This window comes from Nipponia nippon, unplaced genomic scaffold, assembly GCF_047370975.1.
Source record: "Nipponia nippon isolate SJK-2023a ecotype South Korea unplaced genomic scaffold, ASM4737097v1 scaffold_2, whole genome shotgun sequence".
Lineage (NCBI taxonomy): Eukaryota > Metazoa > Chordata > Aves > Pelecaniformes > Threskiornithidae > Nipponia > Nipponia nippon.
The window spans coordinates 60123518-60140348 of record NW_028262336.1 but is presented as its reverse complement, the minus strand read 5'-3'; the positions used below and the strand labels follow the sequence as shown (position 1 = coordinate 60140348).

The following is a 16831-nucleotide window of genomic DNA, read 5'->3' as shown; positions in this document are numbered from 1 at the left end:
CACAGAAAATCCAGTTTTCATATTTTGAAAAATGTGGAAATGAACGTCTCCAAGCTATTTAACTTGCCTGTTTCGGAAGTCTATAAACAGTACGTTCCAGCTCTTCAGCAATCTGATTTGGCACAGCTCTAATTAACTTCAGTAGAGGCCCGCCAAGTGACATCAGGCAAAGATCTGGCTGCACATCTCTAGGACAGGTACACTGCAAGCATGCTCGTAGGTTTTTTGCACAGGAGGCTGTAGTGGTGGATTCTGAATAGGGACATAAAAGACTGGATTCTTTTTAAGCCATGTATTTTAATTATCTCTAATATGAAGCTGTTTAATTTGAGTGCTTACTCTAAGGCATTCAGGAGCTGATTTCTTTAGAGAGACTGAGTAAGTGCAGTTTCAACTGGTATTTTCCACACTTAGTATTCAGAAAAACAATTCCCAGAGTCTCTCATTGCATACCTGATACAGCAGCTGCTTCTCAAAGTGTGCGTGTCTAATTTGGTATCCCAAGCTTTTTGTCTCTATCATACGTACGGGAGAGCTCATACATCCATTCCTAGGACCCACAGTGTATACGTTCACTTAAGAAGAGAGAAAAAATCCATACCAGGGCAGGGTCTTCATGCAGTTCAGGATGTCCTTTACTACAAAAGGCCCTCCCACATGTGTAACTTCACACTGCTGTGTGTCTAGGCGATGTAGGACAGAGAACGAGAATTATCTGTTTGAGGAGGTGCTTCACATTTCATTTAATTGTTCTGGTCTCAAGGTCGACAACTTTCAGGAGACAGTTAACAGCAGAAACCTCTTCAGTCACTTTGATCTCACTGTTTTAGTCAAGCAGCATCCTCAGAGGGTAGTGTGGGAGAGAGATTAAGTTGTCCACCACTCCCTGATCTTTCTTCTGTTCACAAAGCCTTATAGCGTCCTCTTAGTAATGGTCTTCTGCCAGAGCTGGGAGCTCTGCTAGACATCTCATTCCCTGCCCATTGCCATGACTCACAAATATTTTTAAAATGTCTGAAAAAGATGTGAAAAGGAAAAGGAGGCCCCTAAGCAAAGAGGGTCAGATTTTCCTTACGCTTGAGCTAGTACATTTGCCAACTACATGTAAAAGGCTGAATATTTTCCTGTTACACCTATACCAGAGACAGATGGCTGGGCCTTTGCGAGTCCAGCCGAGGGAGCGTACGCCGGTGCTTCGGGGTTTGAACAGAAGCTGGAATGGGTCCTGTAGTCTGGTATTGGCAGCCAGCATCAGTGATCTGGGTGGCTGGATGTAGGACAGAGCCAAGTCTGGGGAGGTTATTGGAACATACAGCTTGCACAGAATAGCATTTCTTGATAGCAAATGGCTCAGACATGCCCTTGGACTGTGCAGAAGAGAGCAGGCTAGAGCTGGAAGGTGAATGCTTTCCTCTCTGCCTGTCTGCCAACCTGTGCAAGTCTAGCTGGGAGCTGAGAAGCTTAAATCCCAGAGTGACCTTTGTGTCATCTAGCTATAGAGGCCACCAAGGATCCAGTGCCCGATCCTGTGCATCTGGCTGCCAGAAGAGGTGAGCTCAGGGTGGGACGGGTGCAGAGAAGGGTAGTAAGATGGCCAGGAGAATGAAGAGATTTTCTCTGGGAGGAAATTAAGGTGCCATGGCTTGTTTGACTTCGCAGATGAAGGATGAAAGGGGAGACGGCCGCCTTCTCTAAATAACCCTGGCAGGAGAGAAAAGCTGCCTTAAGGAAAGGATCACATTGGCACAAAAATAAACAAGTATAGACTGGCCATTTAGTCTGGGAATTTCTAACCATCAGAGTTACAAAGTTCTGGAATAGTATTTCAGTCAAAGGGATGGGGAAAATTGAATAGTTTTCAAAATAAGACTTGAATCAGCCTGTGAAAGGATTATGTGGAGTGTTTGCCAGCAACGACAGGGGACTGCATGTTCAGGAGGTCCCCTCTGGTAGTATGTTCCCAAGTTTTATCCTGATACACCTATGTGAAACTCAAAGATGTAGGTGTACCAAAACATGCCGTTCCTCAGGAGACTGTACTGTATGAGAGAGCTCAAAAAGGCCCAGCAATGCATGGAGCTCCTGCGCTGGGAAGGGGTTGATAGGCAGAATGCATCTGATAGTGATAGGACTTGCAAAAACACAGAGCTGAAGAGCCAGTGTAAGACACTGGATGGGTGCTGAGCATCTCTTCTGTTACTTTGGACCTGCCCAAGGGATCACAAAAAGCCAAGAAGTGCTAGGACCCTTCAAAGGTGCCATGAGACAGGTCATTTTGGACAGGAGTTTTGATTTGTTGCTGTAACTAGCTCTGTACACACAGATTTTTTGCTTGCTTCCCCGGGAAAGGCAGCAAAACACAGCAGTTGAGGCGGGGAGTTCCCTCCCCAGGAGTGGTGGGATGGCCCTGGAGGGCTGTGCTATGCCTGAGAGACAGGTTGCCCCGGTATGAAACCTTTTTGGTGGTTGATACTTCACACCGCCTGACTTGGTTGGGATCATGGCGGACCCGCAGGAGGCAGGAGGAAAGCTCGCCACAAGCAGGTTTTGCTCACACAGCTTTGCTTTCTGAGCTTTGATTAGGAATGCTGCTCTGCCTCCCTCTCTCCCCATGGTGTCCCTTTCTCTCCCCATGGGGAGGTTGTGTGCCTCTCTGCCCCTCTTCCCACATCTGGGAGAGCACACTCTTAAGTTAGATTGTTCTAGCGTCTGAATGCCAATGCCGTTTAATTTATGAATGCTGCGGTAGATTGTGTTGTGCTCATTTAAATCAGGCAGAGTTCAAGTATTGTACAGTCACGTGTAAAGGTGATGGCAGATGAGAGCTCTTTATGTCATGCTGGATTTTTGCAGCTCACTTACACTATATCTGCCAAATTGCAGGCAGGAAATTTTTGAATTCATTACAAATATTTCCCAACAGTAGTTAGTTAAGTGCCTGCACATGTTAAATTAACCATAATGATCTTGTCATAGTCATAAATTAATAACCTGCATCTCATCAGGCTTTGAGTATTGGAAGTAAAACATTTGTGGTGTATTCAAAGAAGTGAGCCTGGGGACAAATGGCATAAGTCCCCAAATGGGTCTTTTCCTTTCTGCCCCTTTTAAACATCATTTGCAGGTGCCTGTGTAGCCTTTGGGACTGACTGACTTCAAGAGCAGTACGGAAACAGGAAAACGGAGCACGATAGACAGTGCAGTCACCTAAGTGTTGTTTCCTTAGGAAATTAAACCTAAGGAGTAGCAGCATCGTATAGTGATGTTTGTCACCCGTCCTCCTGCACCGGTTTAAGATGAAAGCGCTGTCAGGGCTGGATCCATCTGTTTTGCAGATGAGAGGGGATGCACAATCGGTGTGACACTGTGACTGGTAGTGTATTCTGCTGCTCTGGATAGATAGGAGCAGGAGCCCTCCCAGTGACTATGTCCCTTACTGTTGTTATAAACAGTATGTCAGGGAAGGTTTGAGCTCTTCAGTGCTGTCCTTTCTTGTACTTTCTGCAATCCCCTCTCCTCATTTTGTTCTGCATGTAACATTTTTGCGTATAATCTTCTGAATATATGAGCACACATGCTCACTGTTACTTGTCCTGGAGAAATCTGCACAGGCAAATGCTTTCTACTTCCCGGTCCAAGGGAACGAGTAGGCTTGTGCAGGTGGTGTAGGGTGTGCGGCAGACTTGGCTCTGGACTTTTGACAAGGCAGCGGTAAAAACTATTAAGCTGCATTCAGGGTATTGACTTCCAGAAGTCTGCAAGTCTGAAGTGGCAGCTGGAGGTGAAACGTGCAGAGTGACTTGCCAGAAGTTATTTTCACTGAGGTTATTGCTGCAGGGAAGGAGCGAGGGGGAAAACGAGAATCTGAGCAAGTGGCGGTTATTTCCATTTGCTCATGTCCTTGTTTTGGAGCACAGAGTGTGGTTTGGAGCGCAGACCTGCAAGTATACAGGGGAGAGAAGAGCTACAGGAAAATATCTCCTCTCTTTCAAACACAAAATAACAAATATGTCTTGAATGGATAGTAAGAATGAAAAGTTTGCAAGTACGTGTCGTGAGGGAGTAAATGACAAAAAACTAGGGCTCTTACATTTGCGAAATTCTGATTGTATATTTCTTATCGGTTCTGGAGGAAGGTTCCGAGCAAAGATGGAGGGACTCAGCGATGTTGTGTATTGTGGCATAGTCAGAAAGCAGCCTTCCAGACCATTCATGTAAGAAATTATTTGGGTTAGGAAGACTGTCCAACTTAACTGGATTCCTACCTGAAACCCCTGTGGTAGTCATGTATTGCTGTGACCTTGTATTAAAAATCTTGTGCTCTTTTTTCTGGATGTGATCTGAGTGTTGCTCAGGTGGAGGAAAGAGAAAGGAGCCCATGGCTCATCTCTCTCCCATCTGGGTTCAAGAAAATGATTATCAATTGAAAGCCAAGAGGGACTAAATTAGGAAGGGTCAAAAGAGGCTAAATAAGGTCCTTCCCAATTAAAAGCCTGCCACATGTACCACTTCAGAGCGAGCCCCATACAACAGTTAGACAAGAGGCTGTTCAGCTTTGCATTTGGCCTATGGGGTTTAACGCAACAGGAATGTGGAATGTGTTTACAAGGTAGCAGTTATTGCTGAAATATGTGAGCGCTGCTGCCTGGGGAAATTTCAGAGGATTGAGATTGCAGTGACAGTGGCTGTACCTCTTGGACGGTTCGTGTGGATGTTGAGGAAGAAACTGGCCTCTGAGTCTGCAGCCAGAGCCCTGCACAGGGAATGCAGGGGAAGATGCTCCCCTTCCCCACCACCTCCCGCTGCCCTCCCATGGCTCCGTCTGGATCTCACTCCATCCTCGCCGCTCCTTCATGCTAGGATGACCCAGGAGGGCGAACTGGTCCTTTGGCTGGAGACATGGCTTCTTGTTATCCCTGCATCCGAGGTGACTCCAGGTTAGCGCATGACTGCAGCCGGTTCGGCAGAGCGGTGTGGGCTGAAACGAGGCAAAGCCAAGGGAGTGCAGAGGGCTGACGGCCCCTGATGGCACCTTTCATGAGCAGCTCCTGGAAATCAACCTGCTTATGTTCTGGCTAGCCTCAGCTGGTAGGCTGGTGTATCTCTGCCTGGAAGGGCTCAGACTTTTCTTAGAATATTTAACTGATTCTCTTTGCATTCCCTATCTCCTTTCTTTTTTCTCTTCTTTCAGTATTTAATACGGTGCATAGATGATCACAGTGATTACTTCATCTTTCCAGCACAGGAATTCCCAAGGAAGCCAGTAAAGCCCACCCTAATCTCTTTATTTCATGTACTTTCGTCATTACTTGTGTTTGGCCAAACTGGACCCTTTTTTTTCATCACATGAATGGCAAAATATTTGGAAGTAGGCCTGAGATATAGCTATATTCTGTGTTCAGATGAGCATGACATTTGAAAAAATTTGTCATTAGCTTTTAAAGAAACTTAATAAAACTGTTGAAATGACACTGTTGAGGACACCACACATTATGCAGCTGAGAGTAAATACTCCGCGCAGTATAGATGGGCTCAGAAAGGATGAAAATTGGGCCACATTAAGCTCTGATGTTAGCAATTGCCTTCATTGTCTGGTTAACTTGGCCCACTGAGTTTTCTTCAGAATAACAGATAAAGCTGAATAAGGATCTCATTCTGGGTAGTGCTAAACACTGTCTGCATCTTAAACTCCCATTAACCTCTGCACTGTACAAGAACATGCTTACATTAGGCTAATGGATGGGGCAGCAGGTGTAAGTGCGCCCTTCCTCAGGGCTTGCTGTGCTTCCAGGTGAGTCTCATTCTATCTTTGCCACAAAGCAAGTGTGTGTGTGTGTGTGTGTGTGCGCGCGCGCGCGCACATAGGTGTATAGACAATTTATTGTATTCATGGTTCCAAAAGCAAGGAAGGATCAATGAAAGCCCTGTTAGGTTTCCTTAACTTTAAAGGCATTGAGACCTTATAACAACGTTGATATTTCCACTCGTTCTGAATACCGAAAGACCTGGTATAATTATTTTTCTGAAATAGCTTCAGGAATGTTCCCAGTGCTGAATTCAAGAATAATTGCAATTGCGACATGTAGAATCAAATGTAATTTTGTACTAACTAAAGCCAGACTTTTTACTTTCTTTTCTATTGCTTTTCAAGGAGAGGCACAGTGAATTTTTAATACTTTCCTGACCCTTGACTCTGAGTAACATTAGCTTGCTATTGTACAAAAAAGATTAACTTCTTCAGAACATTATTAGCCAAAGTACTCTACGTGAACACTTGATATTATTTAAGTTCAAAATACAGATTGTGCTTCTGTCAATAAAGGTGGCTGATACAAGCCTAAAACTCTGGTAGTATGTCGAGCTGTTTCTGCTCCTAAATATAGCAGAGGATCTCTGGTAGGGAGCCGGCTGGGGGAGGTCTCGTGTCTTTGTGTTAAATAGCTATGTCTTTATTATCCCTGCGTGCTGAGAAGGAAGGAGGAGAGCCAATGTGGCTTTATTTCTCTAACAGGTCTTTTAATAATAATACTTTCCATGTTGGTGGAATAGATCTCCTGGCCCTTCTATTAAGTCACAAAGAATAGAGAACTGAAAGCAAGAAGGAAGGGGTTACTCCATAGGAATAAGACATTTCACAGGAGTTTGCTTTATTCTTTTGCCAGTGTAAACTCCTCCCCCCCTCCCTTTCAATTCTTTTGTATAGTTGTTTGGTTTGCTTTGTTGTTGGTTTTCTTTTTTTTGTTTGTTTAAAGAAAGCATGCAAGCTAAGGCTTTTTCCATGAACAAAATATGACCTTTGACAAAGTGTATACCCCCGAGTTACTGAGCTCTACCAGGGAAGCAGGGTTCCCTGCAGCCTTCTGGGGGGCAGCCCATTCCCTGCACTACCCAGGACATCAGGCTGGGCAATGCCAGTGGTGCCTTCTGACCTCTTCTGTTTGTGTGGTCTGTTGCAATGCATTTTTTTTTGAAAAACAAAAAGCCCACTCTTCAAAAGCTGCTTGGGAGGAAAGTTTATTTTATGGAGTGTTTCTCACTTCTCTCAGAAACGATGGGGGAAGGAAGGTCTATCAATTCTTGAAAAAAACAGGTAGAGAGAGCAGGGTTTTTTTCCCCCGTCCCTTGGAAATGCGTTGTTCTTTTAATAGAGAAAGGAATGTGCTGTTGGCAGGGGCACGGCAGAAGGGCTGGTGAGGATCTGACACGAGAATCTGCACAGCCTTTGGAATAAACAGGGACAGATGCACCAGGGAGGAGTTTGGGCTGGTTAGGTGAAGGAAGACACGCGCTGCCCAGCGGCAGTGAAAGAAGCAAGTGAAAACAACTGAACACCCGTAAAACCCACTGAAAGGCTTGGGAAGATGCACCTGCAGCCTCTTCTGTTTTTCCTGCCGTAGCTCGTGAAGTCCAACATGCTGGCCGTGGCAGGTCTCGCCCTCTTCGCACAGAGGCTCAGAAGGGAGCCCATGCAGTGAGCTGTATCCTATCTCCCCTCTCCCTTTTAGCAGGTATTTTATTATTTGATCTCCCTTGATGTCTCTTCTGTCGGTGATCACAGGGACATCGGGCACCATCTTAGGTTTACACAGTATGCAGCGGGGGATTTGAGTGATAGATCTGAGTACTGCAAAGAAAAGGGCTGGCGCAGAGAGACGGTAGCATGTCAGTAGTGTATAACTATACGTAGCTGGTCCCTGTGCCACAGCTTGCTATTCCTCCCCCTCCTCTGATGTTGGAGGTGGAGGAATAGCAAACTCTGGCACAAGGAACAGCATTGGAAGAGATTATGTGTTGGTGCAACTAACTTTCGTTAGTCATTTCTGAGAGAAGGGGCAAGTCGCTCACAGCTAGCTCTATTCGTTTTGACAGTGACTGGGAAGAGGATGGGAGGATCCCTAAAAGGCAGAGTTTTAAAGAGGAGGGCATTGATTTTGTGTTGAGGCTGGGTGCTGTGACCTGGATGCCGGCCTAGGACCCACGCAGCCAGGGAGAGGATGCTGGTAGCAAAGCTGCTCGCAGCCAGCCTTGCTCTGAGCATGAGGAGTGGCACGCAGGTTCTCACCGCACCATCGTGGTTGCACAATATACAGATTTTCTAATAACATGAGAGCATGCTACAAGGGTAGCAGTAGCTGGAGAAAAATGTCAGCCACAAGCAAAGAAACAAAACCTTTTATTAACCAGTAATGCAGGTAAGAAAAGATGGGGAAGGTGTACCAGGTTCAGTGTGAGACTGATGAAGATGGGTAATGAACTCTCATGTTTTAGACAGCAAACCATTTGTGAAAATACCACATTTTGAAGGTGATGTCTCCATGGACATCCATCAGCGTAAACAAGTAGGTGCTAACAGCATCCACACTAAATTATTAAAACAAGCAGGGAATACATGAAGTCGGAGACTTTGCAAAGTAATACTTTTTGTTTACTGATTCAAAAGATTTGAACAAAATGGAAGGAGATGATTGTCTGCCCAACTTTTAAAACAAAAGGCAAAGTTGTATACTTCTTGGCTTTGCGTGAAGTTTATCTTCGATATTTTATGTAGATTCGGTAGAGGAAAACTGCAGTTTTCTCAGAAAATATATCTTCTCTGGGTAAATTATTTTTAATAATTCTTCAAAAAGGATGGGGACGCAGCTAGAATATGTACAGATCCTGTATAGGTGCTGACATATGGTAGAAAGGCAGGGTGGCCCTTCAGTCACAGTGCTGGGACTTCAGATAAAGCTCTGAGGATGGCTGTGTGTATGTAAGCATGCACTCAGGTGCATTTGTTCATTTGATTTAAAAATTGGAGGCCGAATAAAAAGTGAAATCTATACTCCTTTGACATAAAGAGAGGTCTGGAGTAGGAAGATTTATGGCTTTGGAAATGGTGTTGCAGTTGTTATCAAATTCTCCTGTCCCTTTCTGTGAGCTTTTTGGATGTGTTTATACAAACTAATTGGATTCCCAGAGACCTGCATCTCACTCGTGGACGCTCCTAATACCTGGGCTCATGTGTGCCCTGCTAGCTCAGGGGGAGCACTTCACTGTGCTTCCTAGGCCTCCTCTTGCAGAAGTCGGGGTAGAGAGGAGAGGTTTATCTTAGTAACATAAGCTCAAGATGATGGATGACTTCTGGAAAGGTTTTTATAATTGGGCACACTGTGAGAGATTTAGTTTTGGCTAGGCTCAGGCGTTATCACTTGGGAGCGCTGAAAGTGGTTTGAGAGCGTGAAAGGAGGGGTGGTGTTGGGATCTCTGTTGGTAGGAGAAGGTCTGAGCAGAGAGGCGTATTGAACAGCAGGGTTTCTTGCACTGTGCAAACACCTCCCCATCACAAGGTCCTTACCCCGCTCTCCTACACTTCTAGCACACCCCATTGTGCAATGTCTTCAGCACACGGTCTCGCCTAATCGCGGGGATAAACCTTTGCTTGGGAGGCAGGTGATCATGACATGCTTTTGGACCGGCCCTATGCCAAGGCATGGCATCCTGGAGCTGTGTCCCGATGGTGCTTGTGCTAATCCACGTGCCGGAGAGCTGCAGCATCTCCAGAGGGGTGAAAGCTCTGCTGATGTGCCTGCTTCTGGCAGGGGATTGCAGTGGGTGCCCTGGGCTTGCTCCCTCTGGAAATTTTTCTGTGGTCCATGTGACAGGAGAAGGGGCTACATGGCCTATGGATGGTGCCTTCATTTCAGGTCTGAGCCCTCAGAGAGAGATGGGTGAGGAAAAGCTGCCTCAGTCTTCACCTCTGGTATTTAGGATGTTTGGTTTGGTTACTACCTCAGCTAGGGAAGTCTTTCTGAGTATTTGGGTTTTCTTTGTATTCCCACAATCCCTGCGTTTTTTTTCCCAAATCCACAAGGCTGTGTAATACCAGTAGGAATTTTAGTGCATATCATGATATTGGAGAGAGAAAAGGGCAGATGTGACATAATTTCCCTAAATTTAGATTTTTTTACATCACTTTAATTCCTGGTGTTTCTTTGCCTACTAGAAATAGGATATTCTTATGCAACACAGGAATAAAAGGTGTAAATTGCTGTTGTTCAGTTCAGCTATGATTTTTTGGATACACGCTTTTGAATGTGCTGACATTTGGGAGGGATAGGAAGGGGAATAAGCACCTGTTGCGTTGTCATATTCCCCCTCTATTCTCTGCTAGTCTCAGCTGTATTTCTTTTATATTAGCTCATCTAGAAAGGGCATGGGAAGGAAGAAGGAATGTGGAAAAAGACTCTGCTGGGAAAAGTCCAATATATTAAAAAATACTGTTGTAAGCTCAGGTAATATTTATCAATTTATCATCAGACATTTTGGGCTTATAAAATCTCATAATAAATTGATAAACCAGGTATCTCTAGTATTCTGCTGTGAAAAGAACCACACATAAAATGGAAAGGAAAAAAACAAAGAAGAGGAAAAGAGTCCGACTGCCAGCAATGTGGTAAATCTGGCCCTTGCTAACAGAGGAGGAGAAGTGATGCAGACTACTCCTCTAGGATGCGAATCCTGCTGAGTCTTCAGATCACAGGGTGACTTAACTTCGTGATGGACTTCAGCAGATCCTTGGGGAAACTGGAAATGAGAAAGCTCAGCAGTCCCGCTCCGCAGCTGAGCCTCCAGATCCAAGCGTAAGTGCGCGCTGAATACCACCCGTGCTGCTGGGTGCCGATTCAGAGCTGCTGGATTTTGTCACTTTCATTGCACAGGTATTACACTTGCAGGCCGTCGTAGATGTTAAGCAAAGCTTTGAGGAAGATAAAATTCAGCGCCAGAGGAAACAATCAAATCTCTGTTTACGTCAGGGAAGTGACAAGCAGTTATAGTCATACCAGGGGTAAACTTTGGCCTCTGTTTCTTTTTTTCTTCTCTTAAGTATCATGTTTTAATTGAATCTTTCAGATGATGAGGGTATTCATACCAGAGGGTTTGTTACAGATGCTGAGGAAAAAGCTTGAAAGATTGAAAACCTGCCTAAAGATATTGTTAAAATAGGTTATACTAAAGGAAAAAGGGGAGATATAGATAGAACAGTTCTGCGAGTGTATGTATTTGGGAAAGAAAATAGAGTTATCTCATGATGGGTGGTGAGGAGGTGAAAACTGGCGTTTCTCTAACAGCGTTCAGCAAAGGAAGAGTTTAAAAGGAAAAAACCCTTTCCTCCATGTCAATAAAAACGTCATCGTAAATTTTAAGGTAGAAATGAATGTGATGATTGCGTACAGCTAGGTTCGGTGAGACCCTAAGCGATGCAGCAGCCTGCTTGCAGTGCGGTGCAGAGGGATCTCTGGCAGCCGTTGGATGCTCAGTGGGGGCCAGTATCTCTTCAAGCTGCGTTGGGATATCGCTCCACTGGAAACCGTCAGTCAGCAAAACACTCAAGCAAGTGGCTAAGACTCAGCTTCAGTACTTGCTTAAAATCAAGGTTTGCTAAAAACCAATCTGTTGAGTTTCGAGCATATTCCTGAAAACCCGGCCGCCACCGCACTGCCTGCCAAGCGTTTTGCAAATCCTTCCCGTCCCCTCCACCGCCTGCCGATTCTCCCCGCCGTCCTCAGGTTAAGGAAGCGGGTGCCCGTTTGTCCCTTGACGCAAAGAAATCTCTCCTTGGTAATAGCAGCCATAAAACGCCTGCCGCACCCCGGGCACTGGGCGGGCGGCCGTGCCTCTCGTGGTCCTCGTCACAGCGCGTGTTTGCACAACGTAGTGACGGCGGCAAGGGCTGCCGCCGCTGTCGCCGCCTCCTGTGCGTCAGCCAGCGTGGGCCTGGGAGAGGCACATCAGACCCTGAGTTTAGGCTGGAAACTTGCCTTTTGAACTGAAAACCTGAGGTCCGTCCACTGACGAGCTCTGGGCAGTGAAAGGTCCACGCAGTTCCCCAATCCTTGTAACTGCACGCCAAGTTGAGATGCAGTTTTTATAAAAGCCTTACAGTCCCCCCACTGCAAAACCGATATTGCCCATCTGACCCAAACTTCTAGGATTTATTTGTTGTAATTTAAAATACCCACATCCCTGCTGGGGACATCAGAGTCTCTGGGCTCCTGTGCAGGAGGCAGAGGCTGCTGGTACTTGCGCCCAGTGTCTCCTCCACCCCGGGTGCCTCTGACCTGCACCTCGGGTTGCTTTCTGCTTCACTCCAAAGTTGTCTTACCCAAACGACCTTCCTCCCTGCACACCGCCTGGATCTCTTCAGCAGCTCTCCCACAGCAAAGCAGCCAGCTCTTCCCCCCGGCGACACTGGGGAGCCGTCCAGGGGCGACTCTGGCAGTGGCGGTGGGACCTGGTGGTACGGAAGTTACACGTGCCAGCCACCATAACAGGGTTCGACTCTAGGTTTCCGCTGAATCGATAAGCTGAAAGATAGATTCCTCTATAAGAGTACTTTTTATTCATAGCGCTACAGCTCGAGCTGGGTGCCTCCGAAGAGGGATCTCGAACAAAGAAATCCCCGGGCAGTTATATCTTTACAAGCTAAATTGCTCACCCCTCATGCGACAGTTCGGACCAGTAGTAATATTAGGGTCTGGGGTCTTCCCGTTTTTCACTGGGTCCTTTCATTGTCTCTAGGCGGGCCATTTCTTTTCTTATCTGTAAGGTTGCAGCTTCTGTTCATGAATGTAGCTTCCTATCTTCTGGCTTGAATCGGCTCTGGAGCCTTCTTTTACTTGACATATCGAGGTGAAAGTTCACAGCTTGCGGCCCGAGGCTTCAGCAAATTTAGCTACTAACGCTAAGCAAGTTAGGCTAAACAAGTTCTATGTAAGTAGCATACCAAATCTCGCCACACTGGCCAAAGACCTGGCTCCTTCTCACAAGCTGGCGCTCCAGCCCTGCGCCCCGTGCTGCGCCCTTGCAAGAGACATCCCCAAAAGCACAGTGGTGGCGGGCTGCCTTCCTCAGGCCGTGGCACTTTTGGGAAAGACACGCTAATTCTTAAAATAACCTTAGGAAGCAGCAGAAACATGGCAGACCTGAAGAATGGCGGCGTGAAGTCAGAAGGGGAGCAAGGACCTTGCTTCAAGATGTACAGCTGGCAAGGAGAGAGCTCATCGGGGTTCAGCGTCCTCCTGTTTCCCCTAAGTGAGGAGATACATGCCGCACCCCTGGTCACGTATGACTGTCCCCAGATGTTTGGCGCACCCAGTGGAAACACTCTTCGTGACCTCAGATGCCACAAATCAGTCACACAAATGTTCTCTGACATTATGGTGGAGCTAGCTTTTTCTAAATCGTTTTTATTCTCCAGAAAATTGGCTGCTAAGGTTTGGGATGGGACAACAACACATTTCTGGTTTGTCAGAAATATAATATATTATCTGCTTGAATTTCGCCAGAGGGAACGTGTTTATGCTTGCCTGCATGTTTCAAACTAACGTTTCCATTATGTGGGTATTTATCCCCCAGTGGCTTTGCTATTCAGAACTAGTGAAGTATGGCACATAAATATTTGGATAAAAAAAATACACCCTCACCTGAGTGCAGCTGGGTGCAGCGGAGCTATACCAGTGGGCCACAGCTGGGGATCTGAGTTATGGCATCCATAATTTATATAGAGACTGTAGGATCCCACCTCTGGATGCGTGTAGCTTGTAGATGCTACAGGGCATGAATATAACAGCTGAGGCTTTAAAGGTATTGATTTGCACTCCTGCCATTGCTATTGCAACATGACAGCATGAATCTGAGACACCCTGAGCCTGTTTAATAATTAACTAGATATGCCACAGCCCACAATACATATTTATCTCTCACCTGCCAGTGGGCATTTACTTTAAAAATATATGTATCATCCCTGTCTCTTCTTTTCTAGGACTGGTTCCTTACTAATTGTCCCTACATAAGGCAGATGCCCTTGACCAAAAGTTGCTCACCCTCGTGTTTGTGTTTAACTCTGATTTGGTTTCCTCATGGGTGGTGGCAGGGGGTGTTTGACAACCAGCGTGCGGGTCCGGGTGACGGGGGAGCCCCGGAGCCGCTGGGCAGCAGAGGTGCCTTTGCTGTGGCTGTCGTGCCGCCGTTCGTCACGGCCCAGCTCAAGCGCTTGCTGATGTTTCAGATGACGCCTCATGTTTTAGACTTGAGTAATAAATGTTTCATTTCCATTTCGCCAATGCTTTGAATTTATGGGCCTTGTTACTTAAGTCTGCTGGTACTTCAGGGGATCAAAATAGCGACAGTATACTCGCCCTCCCATCCAGGTTGTGGCGTGAACGTCTGTCACCATTACAGCCCAAAGAGTTGCTCTGCAGCATTTACCTCACCATCCAGTCAATGGCATCCGTGACTTTATTCTGCCTTGACCGTGAAATTATGGCTCTCCAGATGAAGAAAAGAGAGCATAGACTACTGCTCTGGAAATGCATTTTAAATTACAGATATTCTGTCCTCAGGCTTGGGACATGTACAATTTTGGAAATATTTTTTAATTTAGGAACCTTAATAAGCCAAGTGATATTTGCTTCCAAAAAGAAGAATAAAATCAATTGTTTTATTTTTGCTTCTATTTTTCTCTTGTCTTTATGAACAAAGGAATAAAAAGAGTTGTTACCTTTTCACAAGTTGCTTAAAAAAGAAGAAAAACTAGAATCTGTAATGTACCTCAAATTGGATATAAATAAAGGAAAAATACGTGCAGTTCTTTACTAACGTTACTTGTACACGTTACCCAAATGCTGTAATTATCACAAAGACATTTTGTCTATGGTCCTGAATAGGCGCAGAGAGGGAGAGTCGAAGAAGCCCACCTCCTCTGGTGCATGCTTTTACAAGCATTTGGGAATCTCATCAAAATCAGTCTTCAGTCAGGAGAGGCTAGTTGGTTAACTAAACTGTAATGTACTATTGTCTTATGAAAGTGGAAATATTCTATGGAATTTATTATACCTTAGCCTAATAAGCTTAATCCTATGGGATATTTTTATATTTTATGTATATTTATATATAGATATAATACATGTATTTAGACCTATATTGTCTATTTATTTCTATATAAAAGCATACACATAATATATTATTTTATATTTTTATATTTTAGTAACTTGCCTGTATGTACGTATACACATATATAGTGAAGTACGGTTATTTTGTTGATACGACTGACACATTTTCTACCTCCTTTAGTGACTGTCACGTGAGCTCCTCAAGGATAATGGACCCTAAGATGCGAGAGACTGAAGGAGATGGAGAGGACAATTCAGGTAGAATTGCTCCCTTCCCCAGTGAATGAGAAGTGCTGTGACTTCTTGAGCTTCAGTGCCTTAGCTCTATCATAGAAGTGAATCTGTTTGTTTAGAGAATGCATTCTCCCTTTCTCTCCTCCTGTCTCCAAGAGCTGTTATATTTTTGACATTTTCAGAGGCTTGAAATAAGATTTTTGTAGCATCTTGTGACCAAGTTAACTTTTTTACCCGGCAAGATCCAACGCTAAGTGAAATGTTGTCAGGGATGCCTCGCAGTGCTGTCATGCCAACTCATATGGGACAGGCACAAGTTGTTAGGATGTCTTGTGCAAAACGCTGATTTCATTTTAAGTAGTTTCCTTCACAGAGCTTGCAACTGATCCTAATTCAGGTCTTTCCTCACTGAGCAGACTAGCATTGCTGTTGAAGATGATTGCTTGATTTCTAGTTTAATACTTTGTGATCCATTGAGTCTCGTAATTAGCATTCAAAATATTCTGGATGTATTATAAAACTGACATTTTAAAAGCATTAGCCTCTCGACACTGCACATTCCACCTATGTAAGCCTTTTCTACATTTGAATTGGTTTTGGTAAAATTGTCCTTATCATCACTATTTAGCTTGCTGAACAAAGGCAATGGGTTTCCAAGTTGTAATTTCTTCTCTGTACGCCAGGCTGTTAATACCAAAGTTTTTCTTCACAGTCTAATTCTCTCAAGAGGCAAGTAGAAACTCCTATTAGGAAAGATTCTACACTGTAGGTTATTTCTTATGTGTCATAAACATTGCAATCCATTCTCCAAGCTAATATTAATTTTATGCTATCAATAGAGTCTTGAAAGACATTAATGCAAGAGCAGACTGTGTTGCATTTTCCAGGAAAAAAATCCACTTATGCAGAAATTACAAAGGAATTATTATTGTTCCAAAAACTTGCACATGCTGCTGGTTGCATCTTCTTTATGTTTCTTCACTTAGGAAAGAAAAAATCAAAGTTCAAATCTTTCAAAAAGTTTTTTGGTAAAAAGAAAAGGAAAGAGACGTCGTCTTCTGGGAGCAGCAATCTGAAGTTATTCCAGTCAACAAGTGATGTCGCGGCCTCTCACGACATGCGTGTTAATTATGATTCTGAAGATGAACTTGAGTAAGTCTTTGGACTCTGGCTGGTAAACAAATACAGAACGGCTACAATGTTTGTAGATTAAAGACACCCCAAAATTGCCTCCTCCTCTTGTTCAGAATGCTGCATTCTCAAAACAGTTGTCTTTTTCAGGAAAGTACAAATTAAAATGGCTGATGCAAGACAAATTGCAAGGGAATTGGATGGTGTGCAGCAAGAGATAATAACTAAAAAAGCTTTCATTTAAGCAAAAATAAGCCTTGGGTTATCTTTTCGAAAGAATGTAATTGCCATCTTCAAAAATGAATTAGGTACTCAGCTTATATCTTACCAGGATTGTCTTATGCCCCTAAGATGTAACTCCTAAGGATTTTTAAAGAAATCTAGATGCCTAACCATTTACGCCAGGTTTTGACAGCAAGGAAGGGATAAGGAGATGACTGCAACTGAAATCAGGAGGAACCAGAGGCTGTGAAGCCTTTATTTCCTCCGTGTACATGGGATTCATCTGACCAAAGGACACATGTCTGCATCTG

General features: G+C 44.6%; 1 protein-coding gene across 4 annotated transcripts in view; it reads left to right on the top strand.

Moving 5' to 3' along the window:
* The window catches only part of CRACDL (CRACD like), a 74618-nt gene that overhangs the window by 24040 nt on the left and 33747 nt on the right, over nt 1-16831 (top strand). For all 4 annotated transcript variants that reach the window (XM_087757861.1, XM_087757863.1, XM_087757860.1 and 1 more), the window contains 2 exons: nt 15115-15191; nt 16154-16319. In XM_087757861.1, coding sequence (XP_087613987.1) covers nt 15143-15191; nt 16154-16319 — 215 coding nt within the window. In that variant the 5' untranslated portion in view covers nt 15115-15142. The remainder of the gene's footprint in view (nt 1-15114; nt 15192-16153; nt 16320-16831) is intronic.